The sequence below is a fragment of the Equus asinus genome, chromosome 1, assembly GCF_041296235.1.
Source record: "Equus asinus isolate D_3611 breed Donkey chromosome 1, EquAss-T2T_v2, whole genome shotgun sequence".
Taxonomy (NCBI): Eukaryota; Metazoa; Chordata; class Mammalia; order Perissodactyla; family Equidae; genus Equus; species Equus asinus.
In genome coordinates this window covers 34,862,667-34,885,728 of record NC_091790.1, presented here as the reverse complement: position 1 = coordinate 34,885,728, position 23,062 = coordinate 34,862,667, and the positions used below count along the sequence as shown (strand labels likewise).

General features: G+C 37.8%; 1 protein-coding gene across 14 annotated transcripts in view; it reads right to left on the bottom strand.

Annotated features, from left to right (window-relative positions):
- Positions 1–23,062, bottom strand: part of IPCEF1 (interaction protein for cytohesin exchange factors 1) — a 169,044-nt gene that overhangs the window by 43,621 nt on the left and 102,361 nt on the right. For all 14 annotated transcript variants that reach the window (XM_014828863.3, XM_070486746.1, XM_014828866.3 and 11 more), the window contains 2 exons: positions 3,675–3,748; positions 1,871–1,942 (listed from right to left, as the gene is read on the bottom strand). In XM_014828863.3, coding sequence (XP_014684349.1) covers positions 1,871–1,942; positions 3,675–3,748 — 146 coding nt within the window. The remainder of the gene's footprint in view (positions 1–1,870; positions 1,943–3,674; positions 3,749–23,062) is intronic.

The window sequence follows — 23,062 nt, the reverse complement described above, 5'->3', positions numbered from 1 at the left end:
GCAGCCACAGGACAGGTAGGAAGGATGTATGCAGACAGGAAGGACGCTGGAGATACAAGACATTATTTGAGAGAAGCCAGGGACAGCAGGGGGTCAGAGGGGACAGAAGCCACATTGTTTCACTGCCAGTAAAGACCAGAAAGGAGGGGCCAGCCCAGTGGTGCAGCGGTAAGTGAGCACGTTCCACTTCAGCGGCCCTGAGTTTGCCAATTCGGCTCCCGGGTGCAGACATGGCACCGCTTGGCACGCCATGCTGTGGTAGGTGTCCCACATATAAAGTAGAGGAAGATGGGCATGAATGTTAGCTCAGGGCCAGTCTTCCTCAGCAAAAAAGAGGAGGATTGGCAGCAGTTAGCTCAGGGCTAATCTTCCTCAAAAAACAAAACGAAACAAACAAAAAAAACCCAAAAGACCAGAAAGGACCCTCACTATCCTCACTATGGTAGAACTTCAAGTACTGCTGGGCAGGACATTAAGCCTTGCACATTCCTCTTATATACCTAGGGCTTCCTAATTGATAGGATTTAGAGTTACCAATGCAAATAAAAAGAGAAATAAAGAGCTTTGTCTGTGAAGTTTAATATCCTCTCCAGATGCTTGAGAAAGACGGGGGGCAAAGCTAAAATCAGAAAGAGGGTAGACTCAACTTCTCTTTGTCCAAGTAAATAAAAGACTTGTTTGGAAGGCTCAATTGTTGATTCCTTGCCTTGGTATTTCTAACACAGGGTTTCCCAACTTTCTGGGGAAAGAGTCATTCCGCCCTCATCTGAAGGATTGCAGTAGAGAGATCATGTAGGGAACAGATGAGGATGCCTCTACCTCAATGGGGCTGCTGATGGAATGTCCTGTAAGAAGTTGCGTGTGTGTGTGGGCACTCATGCTCACGCATGTTTGGTGAAAAGCAGCTTCTTTTTTCTTTAAGTTTCTACAGCGAGAGGGCAAAGAGAAATTATACAGGGCAGATAGATGAGGAAAAAATAGATAAAATAATTTAATAAAATAAATAAAATAATAAAATAGATTAAGCTTAGACAAACTCTGTGATTGGGGGAATTATGTCTAAATTCTTTAATTCTTTATTTCTATTGCCCAGGATCCGCTACAATGGGGCACATAGCAGGTGTTCCATAGACATATTTTTAATTAGTTAATGTAAGGCTATAAGAGACTGAGAATTCTAAGCATCAGGCTTAAATTAAATAGAAGGCCCTTTGATGCCTCAAGCACCTCAGTACATAGCCTCATTCAAATAACAGCCATTGATATCATCCCATAATCTAAACCAGTATGGATGGAGTAGGGTGGGTAGTACTCTACACATATATTCCACTCATTTAAACAGGGTAAGAGGGAAAGGGAGGCAGGGAGGTAAAATTTTCTGTTAGAGGTGCTCTGAGCTAAGACATTTTGCAAAATGTTTGGGATAGAACATGGAGAGGCGACAAGCACACGAATCATAATGATAATCACAGCACGCAAGCGCCACAGATATACTTTTCATATAGAATTCTGAAACCCGTGAGATCGGTTACATAATACTTTCAAGCCCTTCTTCCTGTGATGCTGATCCTCATTTTAACATTTTCCTATAATGACTTCTGTCTATTCCTTTCTCAACTTAGTGATTCCCTCAGAAGAATCTTACTACTTCTTCCTAAAATAGCCATTTTGATATGTGTGGTTCTCCAAAACACTTCCAAATCCTGGAGAAGAAAGCAAGAAGACTTTATAACTGCCAAAGAGATTAACCCTTAAAGCAGCAAAAATAAATAAGCAATAATTGATACAAACATATGTTTAAAATTTGAACGCCTGACCAAAGTAAGCGCATGCCCATAAAGATTGAAATTAGCGATTTTTCTCTACTTACATACTCATTTCCTGGGTATTCTCAGCTGCAAAATAAAAGGTCTTGATCTGTGGATGGCTGATCTTAAAAGCGCTTGAAGGGGGGAAAAGCATAGACACATAAGAAATTAGTGTTTGAAATCATCGGTGGTTTGAAAGTAAATCAGTCAAATATAAGTATGGTAAGTTCATCTGCTTTCTTTGTAAATTAAAAAATAATAATTTAGTTACATTAAATACCTGTTATTGAATCTCTATTTCATGTAGAGAGCGAAAGGTTAGTTTATCCCATTGGGACATCCAGAACAAGACTGAGTCATGGCTGATCAATGGTTTCTTTTTAAAACATGTGGGCATATTCTTTTATTTTCATTTGCTAACTGATTTACTATAAAAAGACAAATGAAAATTTAGCCTGATAGAGGTGTCATTTCAAAATACTGAGATCAACTCCGTTAAGCAAAGTATTTATTCAAATTCAATCAAATATACGGTCATGTGCCACATAATGATGTTTCCTTCAATGACAGACTGCATATAAGATGGTGATCTCATTAGATTAGTACCATACAGCCTAGATGTGTAGTAGGCTATACCATCAAGGTTTGTGTGAGTGCACTCTATGACATTTGCACAATGATGAAATCACCTAACAACACATTTCTCAGAACCTGTTCCCATCACTAAGCGACTTGTGACTGTACACAAAAATTTTATTTACAGGAAAATAACCAAGTATAGAATTTTTACACTGTGATAACACACCAAAACCTTATCAAAGCCTCCCTCTATTAGTAAAAATATATTGTGTAATATATATTTTTAGTATAAGGATATAATACATTGAAGATAATGAAGTGTTTCCCCTTTACCATTTAGATCAGAAGTCCCGCAGCACAGGACAGGGTTTTTGTAAATAACCAGTTTGGTCAAAACCACAAGAATCTACACAACCTCATGTATTATTGGATATGTGCAGCTACACCAGCATGGCAAAGACTTAAAAGATAACACGAGTTTATTCATCTTTTTAAGAGGAAGCTAACCAATTGCTGCTTCCAGTAACATAGGTCAATAGGGAAATACACCTTTCTGATAAAACAAGAAAAGATGTCAGACGTAGAGGAAAGAAAAAGGTCAAGGTGACGAGGACACGTATGCAAAATGCAGCTGGATGCTATGACGGGAAGACTTCTTGACTGGGAGTCTGGATAGCCAGTCTGGAGCCAGCTCTCCTGCGAGTTCGAGACAAGTCTAGACTCTCCAGGCTACTCCTTTCTCAATAAAATGAGGACCATGGGCTGGTGACTTTTTCGGTTCCTGTCAGTTCTCAAATCCTTTGGACTTAAATTATATTGAGACATAATCCCCAAGTCTAAGACATCTCAGAGGATCCAATTTCAAAGGTGCTACTGACAATTCTATGAACTAAGAAAAAGAAACTGGGCTTGCTGGCATATCTGCATCTCTGGCGAATCCTATTTAACTAGTCATCCTCTTTAAAGGACAAACTCCTGACATTTGACCTCCCTGCCAATCCTGGATGGGAACTTGTTTTTCTTTCTATTGCAGACACAGTTGTAAACAACACGCCATGCCAAGGCTCCATGGGGTTTTTAAGTCCATCTGCTCCATAAACTGAAATCCCAGAAAAAAAAAGGTTAAAAGCTTCTATTACTGTTTAGGGTGCCAACCCATAATGCCCAAAATTCTCAGACATTTGAGTGTCATCTTCACTAACTTTCAGATCTCCACATCACTCAAGGAACATTATGAAGGAATATTATCCTAGCTCAGAGTTTTGTGGAAAATGCTAGACAACTTACTGCTTTTTCTTGCATTCAGATGCTCTCTCCACAGTGAAATCAGGCAGGTTGACAAATCCATCAGCCTTCTCTGCCTGAAACAAATACATACCACAAATATGAATAAATGCATCAATCCTAGCAGTTAGTTTATTCAGATCATATACATTGAATAGAAATAGTACAGATAAAATGAAAGAGAATCAAGATACCTCTCTGAATCAGCATTGGACTTCCCATCCATCTTTCCATGAAAAGTAACATGACTACACTGTAGGGATGGCCAACATATGGCATGCTTGGGACCTGCCCCCCCACCCCCCATCTCCAGCTTTCTGGAAAACATCAAAGCTAACCCATCGGAGCTCAACTTCCTCCTGAGTCCACAGGCATTTTCAGCATCCTTCTCACCCTAATACTGCAATAAGCCACAAGCACATAAGACGCAACCTACTTAACATTTTAATATATGGTGGACAGAGACCTGATTTTGGAGTTAGCAAACTGACTTTGGAGTTAGCAAATCAAGACTGATATCATGGATCCACCACTTATTGGTTGTTATAAGACTTAAGCGAGCTCAGATAAATAAAACACTTAGACACTCAACAAACATTATTTCCTCTGCCAAGTCTGTAGACAGTTCCTTGGGATTAAATCACAGAATCATATCTTGGAAAATCTCAGTGCCATAATCAGTTTCTAGGAGTTCTTTCTACAAAGGAAAGAATGCAGAAGAAAATGACATATGTTTTGAGGAGAAAACATGAATGCCAATTTAAACACGAAATATTTCATAGGAAACATAGTCATTGTTCCACCTCTCTAAGAATTTGTTAATCTTTATTTTATGGATAAAATTTAATTGAACCACAAAAAGGCTAGATTGCTTATCACAGATGGAACTCAAATCTTCTTCCGTCTACAGGGGTGTCTCTGAGAGGAGAAATACAATCCACAATATTAAACACAAATGAGTCAGTGGTTATTGGAAGATGAGTAAAAGTTGATTTTGAAAATACAATCTTAATTTTAAAAGTCAGCTAGCTATTAAATTAGCGCCAGGGGTGCTCTCAGTTCACTTCATTATTCTGTGTCTCTTTTCTTTATCACCAACTAGAGTACAACTTGCACTCTTCTTTTCAGAAAAATTAAACTATGAAACACCCAACCCTCTGCCTATCCCATCTTCTCTTCCTACATGGGTCAATTTATCCAAACTCCTAACTTGAAATGCTTTCTTCTTATAAAGACTCAAAACTCAATTCTAAAGGGCACTTTCTTCTTTAAAAAATTATATGTCTATTATTTTTTTATTCAATTTATCTATCTCTTGATAGGCTATTTAATTACTGGACGGTAGTTTCACAAATCCTATCTCAAAGAGAATGTGAAGTATATAAAGAACATAGACTACGTAAGTCAACTTTTTCTGTAATACCAATGATTCCTGTGGATTCTCAGTTATCATTATATTAAAGTATAGTTTTGAAAAACTATGTTAAGCTCCAGCAATTCCAGTCCTAGATATACATCCAAAAGAAGTGAAAACAGGTACTCAAATAAATACAAGTACATGCATGTTCACAGCAGCATTATTCACAAAGCCCAAAAGATGGAAACAGTCCAAATGCCCATCAACAGAGGAACAGAAAAATAATTGTCGTCTATCCATACAATGGAATATTATTCAGCCATAAAAATGAATGAAGTACTGATATATGCCACAATGTGGATGAACCTCAAGAATACTATGCAGAGTGAAAGAAACCAGACACAAAATGTCACATAGTGTATGATTCCATTTATATGAAATATCCGGAATAGGTAAAGCCAAAGAGACAGAACAGAAGGTAGTGGTTGCCGGGGTAAGGGGGAAAGGAGAACAGGCAGCAACTGCTTAATGGGTATGGATTTTCCTTTTGGTGTGATGAAAATGCTTTGCAACTAGATACAGGTGGTGGGTTGCCAATGTGAGTGGACTAGATAGGGGTGGTAGTGCAATTGTGAGTGTACTAAACACCACTGCATTGCTCACTTTAAAATAGGTAATCTCATGTGAATTGCACCTGAATAAAAAAAAAACCTATGTTAGGCTAAGATATTTTATGTAAATTCCTGTAATTGTTTTAGAAAGAAAATGACATTTGTTTCTACTTCCTCGTCTCATTCATTTCTAGGCCCAGTGTTCCACAGAAACTGTAGTTACCATGAACCCCAATGACCATCATGTGGCTAAATCTCATCTCTCCTTTTTAGCCCTCACTTAATTGACTTCTAGTAACTGATACTATAGCCTGCTCCCTCCCTCTTGAATGCCTCATATCTTGCTTTTCTGACAACGTGTTCCTGCTGTTTCCCTTCTCCTCTAACTGCTCCCTGCTTTCTTCCATGGGATCCTCTTCTCCTGCCTGCTTCTTAAATGTCAGTGTTCTCAAGATTTCTGACTACAGACTTTTTTTCTTCTCACCCCAGTGCTCTCTATGGGGGGTCATACACACTCCCATGGCTGCACGGTTATATACACATATCCTAAATTTATATCTGAAACTGGGATTCAATCCTGGAGCTTCTCTCTCAGAGACCTAATTACCCAGTGTACCTATTCACATGGGAGATTCCATGGATTTCCTGTCTGTGTCCCCCCACCCCAAATTCATATGCTGAAGCCCTAAACCCCAATGTCATCACATTTGGATGTGGGGCCTTTGGGAAGTAATTAGATGTGGATGAAGTCATGAGGGTGAAGTCCCCATGATGGGATTAGTGCCCTCATAAGAAAAGAAAGAGACAAGAGCCCCTTGACCACTTCCCTCCATGTAAGGATACAGCAAGAAAACAGCTGTCTGCAAGCCAGAAAAAAGACCCTCGCCAGACATGGAATCTTCCAGCACCTTGATCTTAGACTTCTTAGCCTCCAGAACTGTGAGGAATAATGTTTGTTGTTTAAGCCACCTGGTCTATGGTATTTTGTTATAACAGCACAAACTGACTAAGACACTCCTCAAGAGTGACAAATCCAAAACCAAGCTCATCACCTTACTCCGTAAAATGCCTGCTCCTCTTTCTTCTGTGTTCTCTACTTCCATGAATGAGATCACTTTCTGTCCAGTTCTCAAAAACAGAAATGTGGGAGACATCTTTGACTCTTCAATTTCTTTCTCAGCATCCACGCAAGTAATTGACTAAGTTGTATCGTTCCTGCCTCTATCCCAGCTCTTCAATCCATGCATTACCTACCTCTCCTACAGACCACCACTAACTCACCTGAATTACTGCAAAAGTCTCCTAAACCATTCTCCCTCCTCTAATTATGTCCTTTCCTCCAATTTAGCATCCAAATCACATCATAGCAAATCTTTACTCCATGAATATTCTTCCCGTCACCTCTTTCATTAAAATCTTGTATGGTTCCCAATTGCTCTTGGATAAGTTTAAGCGTCTTAGCAGAGCATAAAATGCCCTTCACAATCAAGCCCTGCTTAATTAGTTTCATCTCCTCCAACGTCCCTACCCCTTACTTAACCAAAAATAAACAAATAAAGAAAAAACAATACTTTCATTAATCTAAATCAGAATTGACACTCAATTTATAGCATTATTAGTCTCTAGACAATCTATTTTCAGTACAAAGAGCTTATCTTAAATGATAACAACATAGAAGTCAATCAACAAAAAATGAAACATAAATATATGTAAGAGAGAAGTTGTAAATCTTCATTTGGGTTGATTCCTTTTCTGCATAATGAAATGGCTGAGTTTCCTTCCACTAAGAGCCTAAATAAATTTGAGTAAAAGCTATGTTAGTGTTTGCCCCAGTAAATCTTTCCTTTACAGCAAGGGCATTTTTTCTCTGTACTGAAGACATTCACACTGTATTCAAAATCACAGATAACTGTGTCAAAAACTGTCTTTGCTTATTTGACTTGCAAAAATGCCTCAAAAATGACAATCACGGTGGGAAATCCTAAGGGATTGACAGTTTCCTCCTCTTCCTCTTTTTCCTCCTCCTCCTCCCTCAGATCCCTTGTTCCTTATTACATTAACTAAAATAACTTTCTCAAATAATATCCTTCCTCTTCAATAATTCCTAACTTTCTGAAGAGTTACTTGAAAGTTCTGCATTGGTGCCTGCAATTTTCCCTCTGTATCCTAATGTAATAAAAGTCCTGTTTTCTTGCCAAAAATATCAAACCATCCTTTGGCCATTGTGCCAAAGTTGTCTTCCCAAGTCTAGCCTTAAATCTGAAGACAGGCAATGTTTGTCCCTTTGTGATATGAAGTTCAAAAGGAGTCAATGACTCCTCACATATCAGTGCATCCACTTGTCCCGGAAACTCTGATTTTGTTCATCTCAATGGAGCCTCCTCTGCAGTTGCTTTATTAGGCAGCATTAAGTACACATTTTTATCCAAGCTGTCAGTGTTACACATTCATTTATTCAATGCATATTTATTGAGAACCCGCTTTGTGTCAGGCACTGTGTCAGATATTTGGGATATATCAGTGGACAAAACAGACAGAGAGCTCTTCTCTCATGCGGAAAAGAGACCATAGCTCAATATAGGAACCCATAAATTACATTGCATATTGTGGGCAATAATTCCTATGGAAACAAGTAAAGTTGATCAGGGTAAAGAGGTTCAGACTGCAAGCAGGGCAGGTTGCCTTCTGCTCCTAGGCTTACAATGCCCTTCCTACCTCACTTCCCTAGACACATCTCCAGGAATCAACTTAGGTGTGACCTTCTCCAAAACTTCTCCCCTGCTCCTGTGAGCCTGAAATAGCTGCCGTCCTCTTCATGCCCAAGCACCAGCGGTGGGCTTCACTTACACACTTCTCTTACTGTATTTAGTTCTCTGGTTATTTCTCTGTTTCTCCAATAGACTGTGAGGACCCGGAAGGAAATAATTTTGTGATTTATAGTTATATCATTAATACTTGGAACAAAGTAGTTGTTCAGTACATGTGAAATAAAGAAATGAGTTTTATGGATGAATGAATGACAGGAACATTGTATTTCTCCTCTGACAATAAAGAAAGTGCTAAAATGAAATGCAGGAGCCACTTTGGAAAACAGTTTGGCAGTTTCTAAAAAAGATAAACATATGATTACCATAGAATCCAGCAATTCCACTCCTCTTGGGTATTTACCCAAGAGAAATGAAAGCATATGTGCGTGCCAAGATTTGCATGCAAATATTTATAGCAGCATTATTCATAATAGCCAAAAATTGGATAAAATCTAAATATCCATCAACAAAAAATAATTAGTGTGGTGTAGTGATACAATGGAATATTTTTAGTGAACTATTGACACATGCTAAAACATGGATAAACTTTGAAAACATTATGCTCAGTGAAAGCCAGACACAGGAAACCACATATTACTATATGTTTCCTTTATATGAAATGTAGAGAAAAGGAAAATCTACGGAGACAGAAAATAGAATAGTGGTTTCCTGGAGTTAGGAGTGGGAGTGGAGATTAACTGCACATGAACATAATGTTATTGATTTGATGAAAAAGATTTAAAACTAATTTATTATGATGGCTTCATCACTCAGTAAATTTACCAAAAATCGCAGAATTGTAAATTTAAATAAGATGAATTTTATAATACATAAAATTGAATTTTATGATACATAAAATATATTTCAATAAAGCTCTTTTTAAAAACACGAGATGCAGGAAAAGTTTGGGGAATAAAAAACCAAATGAAATTCCTCCTGTCTGGCTATCAGCAGGACTTGAAAGAAGCTAAAATGTGACGACTCCGGTGACCCAGTTGATGGCTCTATCTGATTTGTTCAAACTTTAGATGCAAAATTGGTTTAACATTTCTCATATTCTTTGGTTTAAGCTTAACTATGGCTTCAATTTTGGACTACAGGAATTTTAGAGACAAAAATATCTTATATAGAATTTGCCATATCATACATATTTTTAAAAATTAATTCAAATAAGACATCAAATTTTAATATTTAAATGCAAAAATAAGTGTTCATTGCCATCAGTAAAGTTTGGCTTATTTCTACTATAAACACCTTGCAAAACAGACAAAATTACTTGAGTGTCTATATATGTCAGAAAGGCAGATGGGCAGACCTAGAAAAATAAGAGCGATAGATACATTCCAGATGCTAATAGATCAAAGAAGACCAAACCAAAATCAAAGGAAGCAGAACATAGGAAATTACTATGTATTTTACAGTTAGAAATAAAAAGTATAATTATCTCTCTATTCTCAGTGGAACCATGTTTCCTTGATTCTAAGAAACTTGATTTTTTATACTTCAATAATTCTGAAATCAAGAGGCACCTTAGAATTGCTAAGAATTGGGTAAGTGACTTATATTAAAAAAAAAACAAAAGAAAGAAGCAATTCCTAAAATTAAAAACAAATAGAAACAAATGAACCTGTCTATAAACAGGGTGACACAACCCCACATGAATAATAATTACTCTAAGAGATCTGAGAACACAGAATTTTGATTATACATGGTTAGCAGAATATAGGCTAAGGACTTTTACTAGTGACATTGCTACTATTATTTTTAGATAGTTTTAGTAGCTTTTCTCCACTCTTTCCCCTCAAAAAATTGCACGGAATCTAAAGGTTCCCTCCTTTTCTCCACTTATCGGAGTCCATGACATTCTTTTGTTCTAATAAAAACTCTTCTCTCTCTTCCTTCCAGAAAAGGAAATTTGAAGATCACATGCTAAGGTGATGTACATTCTGCAAATATTACCTAGCCTGCAGGCAGAGAGCTGAGCACTGGGCTGTGACAGCATCGCAAGGGAAGCAAGAAAAAATGTTTTTTGTTTTGTTTTGATTTTTCTTCTAGATATCAGAAGCAGGCCTGGCAGTGAGAATGCCTGAAATTTTTTTTTTAATGTTATATTTAATGTTTTGTAAATTATGATTGAGAAACAAGTTTTTTTTTTCTTTGTGAGGAAGATTTGCCCTGAGCTAGCATGTGTTGACAATTCTCCTCTTTATTTTTATTTTTTTTTTTTGCTTGAGGAAGATTAGCCATGAGCTAACATCTGTGCCAGTCTTCCTCTGCTTTGTATGTGGGATGCCTTCACAGCATGGCTGAGGAGTGGAACAGGTCCGCACCCAGGATCTGAACCTGCAAACCCAGACTGCAAAAGTGGAGCACGTGGAACCTTTTTAACCACTCAGCCATGGGGCCAGCCCCCTGAAATCTTTTTAAGAAATATAATGATCTTGAGTAACATCTAACAATAGCCAACATTTATTGAGTGCTAAGCATAGACCATGGAGGTATACCATCTTAGCCTTTAGAGGAAAATTAATCATATCCAAGTGCCAGAATTTACGAAACTGATGGGTTTTTAACCTAGACACTGAACTGGATGGGCGTTATAAAGTAGGAAAGTTATATGGTATTATTAAAGTGCCAGAACTCAGACCAGAACTTGGAAGTCAGTTAAATAATAATAAAAAAGTAATAACTTCTTCAGTCTCAAGCAGGAGCTAAAAAGGAGAAGAGAATCTGCAGTTGGTAGATGGCACAGGAGAAAGAATGCTGGATTTGGAATCAGAAGATTTGACGCAAGCTTCTTACTGTGTAATCTTAAACAGAGCACTTAACCTCTCGAGTCAGTGTTCACACAGCGAAAAAGCAGATGCATCCAGAGTTAACGCAGATGTATGTCACACCGTAAAATTGTCAAAGCTATACAAAATTTAAGATTTTACTATTATTAATTTCTAGGAATTAATGATAAGAATCGGGAAAAGGAATGGACAGAAAACCAAAGAGAAAAAATGACCCAGAAAGACGGAGGTGAAGCAAAATAAGTTTTTCACTCTGTCCGTTGTCAGCTGAGCCCTCCGAACAGCTGGTTCTCTGTCTCAGCTCTCCCTGTCTTCTTTGCGTCAGATTAATCACTGTAAGAAATATTTTAAATTCTTTGGAGAACAACAATGCTAGCAGGCTCGCTATATCCATCATACATTATCTAGTGTATGTTTTTATTAAAACATTGTTGCATTGTGTTTATCTAACATGACCCTACGAATATAATGAGAATTTGATCCAAAGAGACTTCCTTCCTATTAATACCTAGAAAAAGATACTCTCTACATAGAAAACATTTAGCAAATGTTTTTGACTATTAAACAGAAAAGCCCAATTTCCTACATAATCCACAGATTCCTGTCATTAATTAGAAAAATGGACTGAAGGTGTTGATCGTGATAATCATGATGGTTCTGAGGTTGCTGAGGCTCCAAGAGGAAGAGAAAAACGACTCTGAAAGAACCAGACCACTTGTAGAAGATGCTGTTGATGACCCAGCCACATCCTCTCGTCCTAACCACCCAGGACATGCTGGCCAGACTTCTCACTGACAGCTCCTGCATCTCTTTGTGGGAGGGATTTTCTGACTGCTAGATTCTACTTCTCCACCTGTGCAGGGGTGCTCAGGAAGCAGTGGTCCCAAGATGAGCCCTCAAGCAATGACCAATGGGACTTGGTGGATAAATATCCCAGCTCCTCTGCCCCTTGGGAGGAAAACTCAGAGGTACATGTTTTTCACAGGCTGTCAGAATTCCCCAGCAGAATCAAGCTTCAGTTACCCACAGTAACTCACTTGCTAACGAGAGCTTTGTTAGCAAATTCTCCATCCTTTCTCACTTCCCCATTCCCTTTCTAGTATTTATGGTGTCACTTTCCGAACAAACTACTTGCAACCAAATCCTCTTCTCAGGGTCCGTTTCTGGGCAACCTAAACCAAGATGCTATTTCTCTCACAGAAAATGTTCCTGTTTACAGTTCCTACTCATGAATAGCCCAACTACGTGGCACCATAATTCCTCTGCATTATTTCCTCCTAAAAATCTCCAAGGAAATGACTACCTCACTATCATATTAGTTCTTATTGAAGTGGTGACCAAGAAGTGACTGGCATCCTATTCTATGATTTGTAAATCAGCTCTCCAAGCTAGTCATTCTTACATTCTTCCATTCTCTCTCTATGGAATCATATTTTAAATGAAATGAAATTTCTAGGGAATTTCTGGTAGTCTGACATACAAAGATAGTCATTGCCTCCTAAAATATCATTTTTTAAAAAAATGAAGATGGAAAAGTCACAATGTAAAAGAATCTTGTGTTTCTTTTGTCCGTAATATAAAATCCTCAGCACACGAGGCCATTCATAATGTGACCCTGTGCGGCTTCCTCTCCCACCTGCTCTTTTGCAACCTTAAAACCCTAGAGACAATTTTCACCTACGTAAGGTTGGTCTCTTCAGCAGCGTGGTGGGAAAAAAATGAAGAAAGCACCAATGGGGGAAAATTTTTAAATGAATAGGAAGAAATGTGATTAAATCTCACTATTACAGAATAAATTACATCCCTTGCTATCTAATAAATTTTATCTACCATCCACGGTTAGAGCAGGAGCAGAGGGAAGAGTAAATAAAGGAACAGCATTTAAGAAAATTAAAAATCTGGCGCATTTGCTTTTAATATTAGAAATTTAGGAGAAATAAAAAAATAAGGTTAGTTTTTTTTAAATCACAGTCAGTATAACACATAATCATGCCTTTGTACAATATATATGAAATCTTCCTATACTTCAGGAACTTTCAAATCTCTTCAAATTGTTTTCATGAGTTTCCTGAGTACCATTAGATGCTACTCAACCACGCGATAAAACAAATAACCTGATTCAAAATGGAAAAAGACATTTCTCCAAAAAAGATATACAAATGGCCAAAAAGTACATTAAAAGATGCTCAAGGTCAATAATCATTAGGGAAATGCAAATCAAAACCACAATGAACAGCTAAAGTATACAACTATGTACTGGGGGGATTTGGAGAGAAAAAGTAGAAAAAAAAAAATGATTGGCAACAGTGGTTAGCTCAGATGCCAATCTTTAAGGAAAAAGAAAAACAAAAAGACCCCACAATGAGTTACCACCTCACACCCATTAGAATGGCTACTACCAAAAAAAGCAAAAATAAAACAGAAAATAAAAATGATGATCAAAATGTGGAGAAATTGGAACCTTTAGGCACTGTTGGTGGAAGGCAAAATGGTGCAGCCACTATGGAAAACAGTATGGCAGCTCGTTAAAGAATTACAAATAGAATTAGCATGTGACTTGGCAATTCCAGTTCTTAGCACATAACCAAAATAATTGAAAGCAGGGTCTCAAAGACATATTTGTACACCTATGTTCATAGCAACCTTATTCACAATAGCCAAAACGTAGACCCAACTCAAGTGTCCATCAACACATGTGAACGGATAAACAAAATATGGCATATACATACAATGGAGTATTATTCAGCCTTAAAAAGAAAGAAAATTCTGACACATGCTACAACATGAATGAATCTTGAAGACGTTACGCTAAGTGAAATAAGCCCATTGCAGAAGACAAATATTGTGCGATTCCACTTACATGAGGCACCTAGAGTAGTCAAATTCATAGAGCAAGAAAGTAGAAAGGTAGTTGCCAGGGACTGAGGACAGGAAGAATAGAGAGTTACTGTTTAACGAGTACAGAGTTTCAGTTTTGTAAGCTGAAGAGTACTGGAGATGGTTGCGCAATAATGTGAATATACTGAATATCGCTGAACTGTGACCTTAAAAATGATTAAGATGGGAAATTTTGTGTTATGTGTATTTCACCACAATTAAAAAAATAAATTAAAAAAAATTAAGGATACTCCTCTGAAAATCATTATTTGTCAGTAAAAGATGCCAACGCATTTGCCATAATACGTTTCATAAAATTTGAAATATGAAAGTATCAGTGGTTAATGTGCTGTTAATGAGCACCATCTCTTTCACAGATAACAGCTATCTATTCACATTTGTGTTTAACAGATAAGGAGGAAGGCCCAGAGAGGATGTGTGGTTTGCCTAAGGTGTCAAGTAGCTGAAGCTTCAAGTTAGAACTTCTCCTCCTGCTTCTGAACCCAGGGATATCTTCAACTAGAGCATGTCATTTCCTTGTGTCTTTTTTGAAGACATTGTTTCAAATACATTCTCCTGAATCCTGACTCCTTTAAAAAATATTCAATATTTAAAAAAAAAAATTTGCACTGCATAGCTTCCTTTTGAAATGTTCTTGAAACGTGCTCTATGGGAGGGAAACACAGTGGCACAAGGACGGATAAGTTCATCAGTTAGCTTGGCTGTAGAAGCAGCTGGGGCCTAGGCCTTAAAAGAACTTGCTCCAGAGAGATGATAAATCGTCACATAACAACTTCTTGGGAAAATCCTCAAATCTAACCAAAAGTTCAGCTCATTCCATGGGCCACTTCTCATTCCACTGCTTGGGAAATGTGCACACATGACGATATCATGTATTACCTGAACTCTTCCTCCAGGTTAGGAACTACTGTGGTGAAGAATCCCACAGAGCCTTCTAGTTCACTCCCCTGTTTTATGGTTTTAGATCATCCTTTACACAGGGGCAGTAGGCCTGTGTAATCGCCAGCAGAGGATAGGCCATTATTGCCAAAAGAAACCATTTCTGGTACCTGAACATTCTAAGCCCAATTCTTCTGCATCCTAAAATCACAATACTATGCAAGCACATTTCATCTAAAGGATATAGAAAATTGCCTTTCTTTGTATGTAGTCCTTTGATTTTTTTTTATATTGCTTTAAGATGCATTCGATCTTCTCAAAGTCGCTCTGAATTATGTAGAGATAGTGCTTTTGGTCAAAGTATACTCATAAGAAAATGATGCACAGGGAGTGAAGAGGTTCAGAACAGACCTCCCGAGGATGTGCCACTTTGGCATGTGGAATATTTTGAGCTAAAGGCAATCAAGACTCTGCAGGCTCAAGAGAGACTTTTCCCTCTCCCGTAAAGAATTTAAATTGGGGGCCTTGCCTGTAATAAGAGTTACTACCAGAAGTAAATTTTTATAACCTATCTGTTTGGCAAGGCAAATATCTGAATATTGAAAATTTGTTCTTCTTATCATCCTGTGAGTTAGCCTCCTCCCCTGTGAAGCCCCAGGCCCATATCCTGTTCCTTGTCTCAAGATGGCTCAAATATTTCAATTCACCTTTCTGCCTCTGAATCTCTCATGTATGTAGGGTCACTGTACTTACAAAATTAAAGTTTATTTTCTCTTGTTAATCTTTCTCATGTCAATTTAATTCTTAAACCAGCCAGAAGAACCTACAAGGGCAGAGGAAAATTTCTTCCTCCCCTACAAGAGTTACATCACTGATCTAAAGGCATACAACTTCATAAGAGAGCTCAGGACTAGAATGCAAGTGCCATTTCTCCCTTACGTTATGCTGGTGAAATTCACCTTCCTCCTGCTTGCTTAAAAGAATGGGTAAGTTGTATACACACACATGTATCAATATATTTATATACATATATTAATAATTATACAAACACACATATATTATATTTATACATATACAAAAATTAAATATATATCACTTTATACTTAAGTTAGTGTATGTGGGCTTGTGTATTCTATCTCCTGTTAGGTATTTTAAAAGATTTTAGAATAAAGGCATTTCTGATTTTATATTCCATGAATTGATAAACTATGATGTACCTATATATAACAGTTACAGCCTTTAGAAATGACATTGTGGATACATATGCTTTGGCACGGAAATATGTTGATAATGCATCACTTAGTGAAAAAATCAAGTTACAACATCATGCATAGTATCATTTTATTCTTGAAAACGTAGAAAAAAAATGTTTGGAAACATATACACCAAAAGATGTACAGTGATCACATCAAAGTGGAGGGACCTCCATTTATTTCAAAAATTAATTTTAATTCATTACTTTCTGTCTGTTTGCCTCCCCGTCTTCTTTTTTTATTTTGCTTACTTATATTTTCCACTTTTTCTGTAATGAACACGTGTTATGATATACTATTTTAAGGAATTTTTAAAATGACTTTAATTTTTCAAGAAGCAAGAACGTGGATATGACCAAAACAAAAGACGAAGTAAAACAGAGAGAAGCTGTGGAAACACCAGCAGAAAGCACCGCGCACCGTTTGCCAGAGGAGCGTGGGCAGTGCTGCCTCCTCTGAATGGGCACTGCAGGCACCGCTGTGAGCTAAGAGGACTGGCCTCAGACGCAGCCCAACCTACATCATTACCTCCGCCTCCTCTTTTGAATCAGCAGTACCTGAGCATATCACTGCCTCCTGAGAACAAGACGAAAGAAACGGAGGATTTCATAGTCTTGGCGTTTCACAATAGAAAACATTTAAAAAGTCTGGAAATAATTTAAAGGAAAACAATATTGGCAATATAAGCAAATGTTTCCACATTCTATAGATTTAGTAACAAGAAGTTATTAAAAACTGCCTGCTCCAGCTACAGACTGACCTGATCCTAACGCTATGGTTGGGAATCATTATTTTGGAAATGCATTCTGGGACCCACCAAGAAAAATAAATGTTAGGAACATGGTGATAGCATCACAGACTATAAATAAATTAAACCACATGTGCATTTTAAAGGTCTTTTCCACATGCCTGAAATTATAATGGGGGAAGCAATAGAGTTCCACAAGCCCTCAATGGTCCCTGTATGCAGGGTTTCAAGTGGTACCTAAACAATCAGCTTTACCCCTTTAATCCATCTTTCATCATCTTGAGGTAAGCTGCTTACTCCTACCTGCAGAAACATCATATTTTGCCCTGTGTGGACCCGTCACTGTTTCACCTTCTCTTTCTCCTTTACAACACAAACTCTAGGAACATGTGTTGGCAAAGAGGCCACCGATTCTACATAATTGATTTGAATCGTCTTCTCTGAAGAAACATTTTAAAATATTGGAATTTTGTTTGGGACAACACTCAGAAGTTGGTTGTTGGCTAAAACAATGAATATGGAGCTCAAATAAATTAGAAGCCCAGAATTCATAAAGCATCTCATTTTGGTGGAATTCTGGGAATATATCAACTGCTCAATAGTGCTTTGATTAATTGATTTATATAACGAATTGATAAGTAGGTAACATAATAATTAAGTAATTCACTCAAAAAATACTGATGCCTACTCTGTGCCTACCAGTTCTAGGCTTTAGAGACACAGTTTAAAGCAGAGGTAAAGAATACGCTGTCGGGTGTTTACATTGTGGGTAAAAAAAAAAAAAAAAGAACACAATAAGCTCTGATTGAAGTGTTCATAAATTCCTACAGAAATTTTTTTCCAGTCCATGGTAAACTCTCTCAAACTTGCTCAGACATTTTTCCAAAATCTATGCTAATAAGAGATTACTAATGGAAGGTATAGACAACTTAAATGTCTCTTTTTCAAGGGAGAATTAACCCATTCTTTTTTTTTCTTATGCTGAAACAAAGGCACTCTATATTTACTGAAACTTTCAGAAGAGTTGTCTCGTGAAAAGAGAAATTTTGGCTTTCAGGTATCATTTTCTGCAAAGGTAAATTCTGCCTATTCTCAGAATTGATCAGATCTTTGCTATAGAGAGTTTCATAAAACTGATTCTAAGAAAAATCTCTCCCAGATCTAAGATCCTCCAAAATTCACACGAAGTACGTATGCAGCTCAAGACCAAAACATATGTTAGAGACACAGTTACTTGAACAGGCAGACGCGTGGAACCACTCAGACGATGAGGGAGAAAGACAGCCACATTTGGGCAGGCAGATTGGATTCTCAAAGAACTGAAAAGTCTGCATAATATGTATTAACCTACAAACCTCAGCAGTTTACCAAACGTTTTTATGAAATAAAGAGTTGAATGATGCACCTTTTCTATACAAGGCCCAGGTTGTACACAACATGAACGGGTGATACAACAGCACGAATGGTATCAATAAATGGTTACTTAACTACTAAAGAACACGAGATTCTCATAAATTTCATATGAAGAATTTCATATAATTTCATATAAAGAAAGAATGTATACAATTAAAATAAGCCAAAAAAGTAAATGACAATGAGTCCAAATGAAATTCTACATTTTTAACCACAACCTCTCCATCCTTCAGTTTTCATATTACTTTCTCAGTCTCCCAAACTTGGAATTATTCTGATTTTAGCCTCAAATGTTCCATGTCCCGTATCCAAGCACTCAGCACACCTCGCCCTTTTTTATTGTGTAGCATGTCTCGAATTTTCAGTTTCCACTGTAGTCCAGAAGTTCATGTCTCAACGCCTGTGTTTGGTCTCCACCTTCTAACCGGCCTTCTGAAAACTCCGTCATGCTCCAATGCATCCCATTTATCACTGTTAGATTAATATTTTCACACGTCAATTTCATCACGTCGTCTTCTGACTAGAGAATATGCAGTGGTTCCCTACTGACTACTGGATCCAATTCACCTTCCTGGACTCTGTGTTGGAGATCCCCATTTACTGCCCCGACTCGCCTCTGAATGGGGGCACCATGCAGCCTAGAGAAAAGAGCCTTCCTTTGGTATTGGTAGATCTTGTTTTTAATCTGAGCTCTGCCATTTACTCCGTATGCGACTTTGAGGAAGTTACTTAAATTCCCTGAGCTTCAGTAAGCTCCCTTGAAAAATGGAAATAATAAAATCTGTCTTGCTAGGTTATCATGAAAATTCAATATAATACCTAACACAGTGGCTTGGCACAGCTCATTTTTATTTTCATTCCTTTGCTCACGATAGTCGCCAGACTAAAACGTCCATCTCCCTACCTTCTACCCCTGGAAAAACTGCCTTTCAAGGCTGATCTTAAGAGAATTTTCTCCCTGAAGCCTTTCTGTATTCACTCCAACACACAGGAATAGTGTTTTTTTCATGGTGAAAACTGTTTATCCAGTAAAGAAGGCTGCCCTCAAGGATATCATGTAGCTTTGGGAAATGATGTTTAAAAAAGGAAAAATATAAGTTCCTAGGTAGAAAGGAAAGAAAATTTTCCATGGATAAAAGTCACTGTGGCAAAACACCCTCACAATGGCCCCAAATATTTTTCTTATCCCAAGAATTACAGAATTCATCTGCATTGCTCAATCTCAGAGCCATTTTTTTCACTAATTTTTCTTTGATTATGTCATTTACATAGGTCTTTTCTCCTCCACCCATCTATGAGCTCTTAATGGAGAAAAGAAATGTAGTCTTTTATTTTTTTAATCCTATAATAGCAGTTACAACAGTTAGCCCAAATTAGTTTTAAGTCCTCAATAAACACTGGTTGGAAGCATTTGTTGGGGGGTGGATAAGTGGATAAATGGATGGATAATAAACTTTTCACATTGGGCTCACTTAAAGAGATTTTTAAAAATCTATTATCTGTAAATAATATTAAGCTACGTTTTGTCATGAAAACCCAAATTGTTTAGACAACGCCTCCAAGTTATACATACCAGTACACTATATATGTTCCCTTGATGTATTTTAATACACTCTTGGATAATGTAACAAATACACCAGTAAGAGGAGTAAAAATTCTCCAAATAGAAACATTTCAGAACCACACTAATTTTAAGTGGGTTATATAATATACATTCACTTTACGATCTGTCTTGGCTATAAATAAAATCCATAATATATTTTCCAAGGAACTCAGTGAGATCTTAATTAAGAATGCTTAGAAAAGAAAAATAAGTTCTAGCAAACGGGAGAAATCTAAAAACTTAAAAATATAAAATAGTTTTAAAGAATAAGCAATAACATCTTAAGGGCTTTTCTTGTCACTCTTTCATAGTGACATGCCTGAGGGAAAATAATAATTCTTCTCCTTCACCAGAAAGAAGATATTGATCCCAAACTTCCGTCTCCGGCTGTGCCTGGTAAGCCGGTGAAATTCCAGGGTGGAGAGAATTTCCCCGGGAAACCCTCTATCTCTCTTTCAACATCTCTGTCCCCACCCTGGTGATCTTGATCAATAGGCCCTTGTTTTCAGCCAGAGGTCATGATTAGAAAGAATCTATTAAAATAACCCCCAATAAGGTGTTAGCAAAGTCGGAGCAGCTGTATGGGACCTATGTGGGACCATGAAGCCCTTCTGGTAAATTTCAAATTGCACCTTTTCCTATATCTATTTTTAAGAATAGAAGTGGAAAACTCTTTACTGGAAAATTATTTTCTGTCAAAAGTAGCCCTTATTCACCATCTCATGTCTCAAAATTCCCATGGGTAATATAAATGTTGATGATTCATAAATCTCATTTATTTATGAAATCAACAAATAGGAATTGAGCACCTAGTAAGTGTCAGACATGTGCAAGGTACTAAAGACGTACTTGTGGTCCTGCTCTACAGAGACTATTATCAATTACGGAAAACAGCAAGTCTAACAAACATGTACCAAAGAGGAAGATGAGCATAAGAAGAAGAAAAGTACAGGCTCCTATGGGAGCAGAGAGGTCAAAGGATAGATTAGACCACCTCAACGGGATCGGGTGGGAAAGACTTTAGGGCATAGGGACAAAGATTTTTGTGGGCAGAGAAATAACATACACAAAGGCTTAAAGAGAGCCAGCATATTTGATGTTAAAAAGGAATTAAAAGAAGTTCTGTAGCTGAAGCTTGAGTGGAGGTGGGGAGGGTGGGAAAGTAAGAGAGATATAAGTTAGGAGACTCATGAGCAAGGAAATGAATTTGTACTTTATCCTAGGGGCAAGGGCAAACAATTGCATGGATTTCAAATCCAGGATTTGAAACAGCCTGGATTTCTTATGGCTGTTAAACTTCAATATGGTTTCGTAAGACTTGGCGTGCAGTCTTCGGTGCTGTAACACATTCTAAGCACATAATATGGGGTGTGAAAAGTGGGGGCTGAGTGTCTGCACATGACCTTTCTCAAGGAAATCCGGGTAGTACTGTTTGAAGCAGCAAAGAGTCATGAAAGAAGAAGGTACACCAGGCATCAATTCCTGGATAATAATAATAACAGCAAAAGAATGCTGAGAGAGGTGAGGGCGACGTGGTCTCCTCAGGTGGTGTCAGGGATCAACAGAGACAGGCAAAGGGACCTCATGACATCACTCATACTTTCACGTGAGAATTGCCCGAGATTTCATTTCCAGAGTTGTTCTCTCGGAACGCTATCGAAGGCATGAAACAAGGTGATCTAATCATGCCATTTATCCTCGTCCCTGTGTGGGGTCAGGTTGACATATGGCAACAATCCTGGGCTGAGGAGTCAAAGGGACTGAAGGTGATCTATTTTCAGCCAGTTAGTACTTGCGTCACTTGGGGAAAGGTACACCATCTCTCTGAATCTCAGACTTCCCAACTTTCAAAACATGATGACAATTACTACATTGGAGGGTGTTTTGGAGGAGTATAAAAGAGCATATGTAAAAGGTAGCTAGAAGATGCCCTGGCAGGCAGTAGGCATTCAACATGCCTTTGCTGGTGGCTCTTGCTGGGATGCTGTTGGCTCCGTTCTCTCTCAGCATCAGGCCACATAAGAATGAATAAGGATTACGGAAGGTAGAATAAGAAGACATTTGCTCATTAGGCGCAGGTGCCTTGGGACCTACTTGTCGACTGAATTCCTTAAGTGGCAGAGAGTAAATAGATGTTCTTAGCTTGAGGATATGTGTTTGGCTCTTATTTCACAGCTGACATTCACACAGATAGCAGGAATATGACTGTTAATTAAGTGATCATTGAATAGCCTTTTTTCCCCATAACAAACATATAATTAGGATGTCAGGGCATGCATGTGCATGTGCACATAGAGAGAATCACTCTACAACACAGTCATAGAATTGGGGAGTTGAACATGTTGTTCTATTACGTACTACTAAGTCAATAGGATAATTCTGTGGCCAGATAACAGCAAACATGTTCTCCATTCGATGTTGCTAATCCAAGTGTGTTCAAGTACATGATTTGCTACCTGAATATCACTTTAAGTAAATGCTTGAAAGCGAGTCAGGACAGGGCTGCTGGAGTGTGTCTGATGCTCTCTCTTCTTCCTCTTTCTAATCTGGTCTCAGTCAACACTGCTGCTCCCTGTGGAAGCATGAGATTCCGAATGCCTAAAATAGTTAATTCATTGCTCCTCTAAGAAGCATAAGCCAAATAAGCTGATGAAGCCAAATAAGCCCAATCTGTGGCATGTGTGGCTCAGAGGAGCTTCCTTCAAATTCTGTGAAGACAGGGACAGCACCAGGAACATATTTGCTGAATAATTTGATTGAAGGAGAAAATCAGTGCCTTGCTTACAGCTGAGCTTTGTTACTTCCCACAGATGTGCCATGCTCCATCAGCACCCAACAGCCTCTGGAAATTTCTGGAGAGCTATTAAAAGGTAAATGAGTAAGTCCTCTCATTTTACAAAGGATGCAGATTATCACTTGCCACAATTACCCAAAGGCAAGAGCCTAAAATAATATGAAACAAGCAGGAGAAATTTATATTAATCTTAATTCTTCTTAAGAAGGAAGCTGTATTTGTTTAGGAAGAAT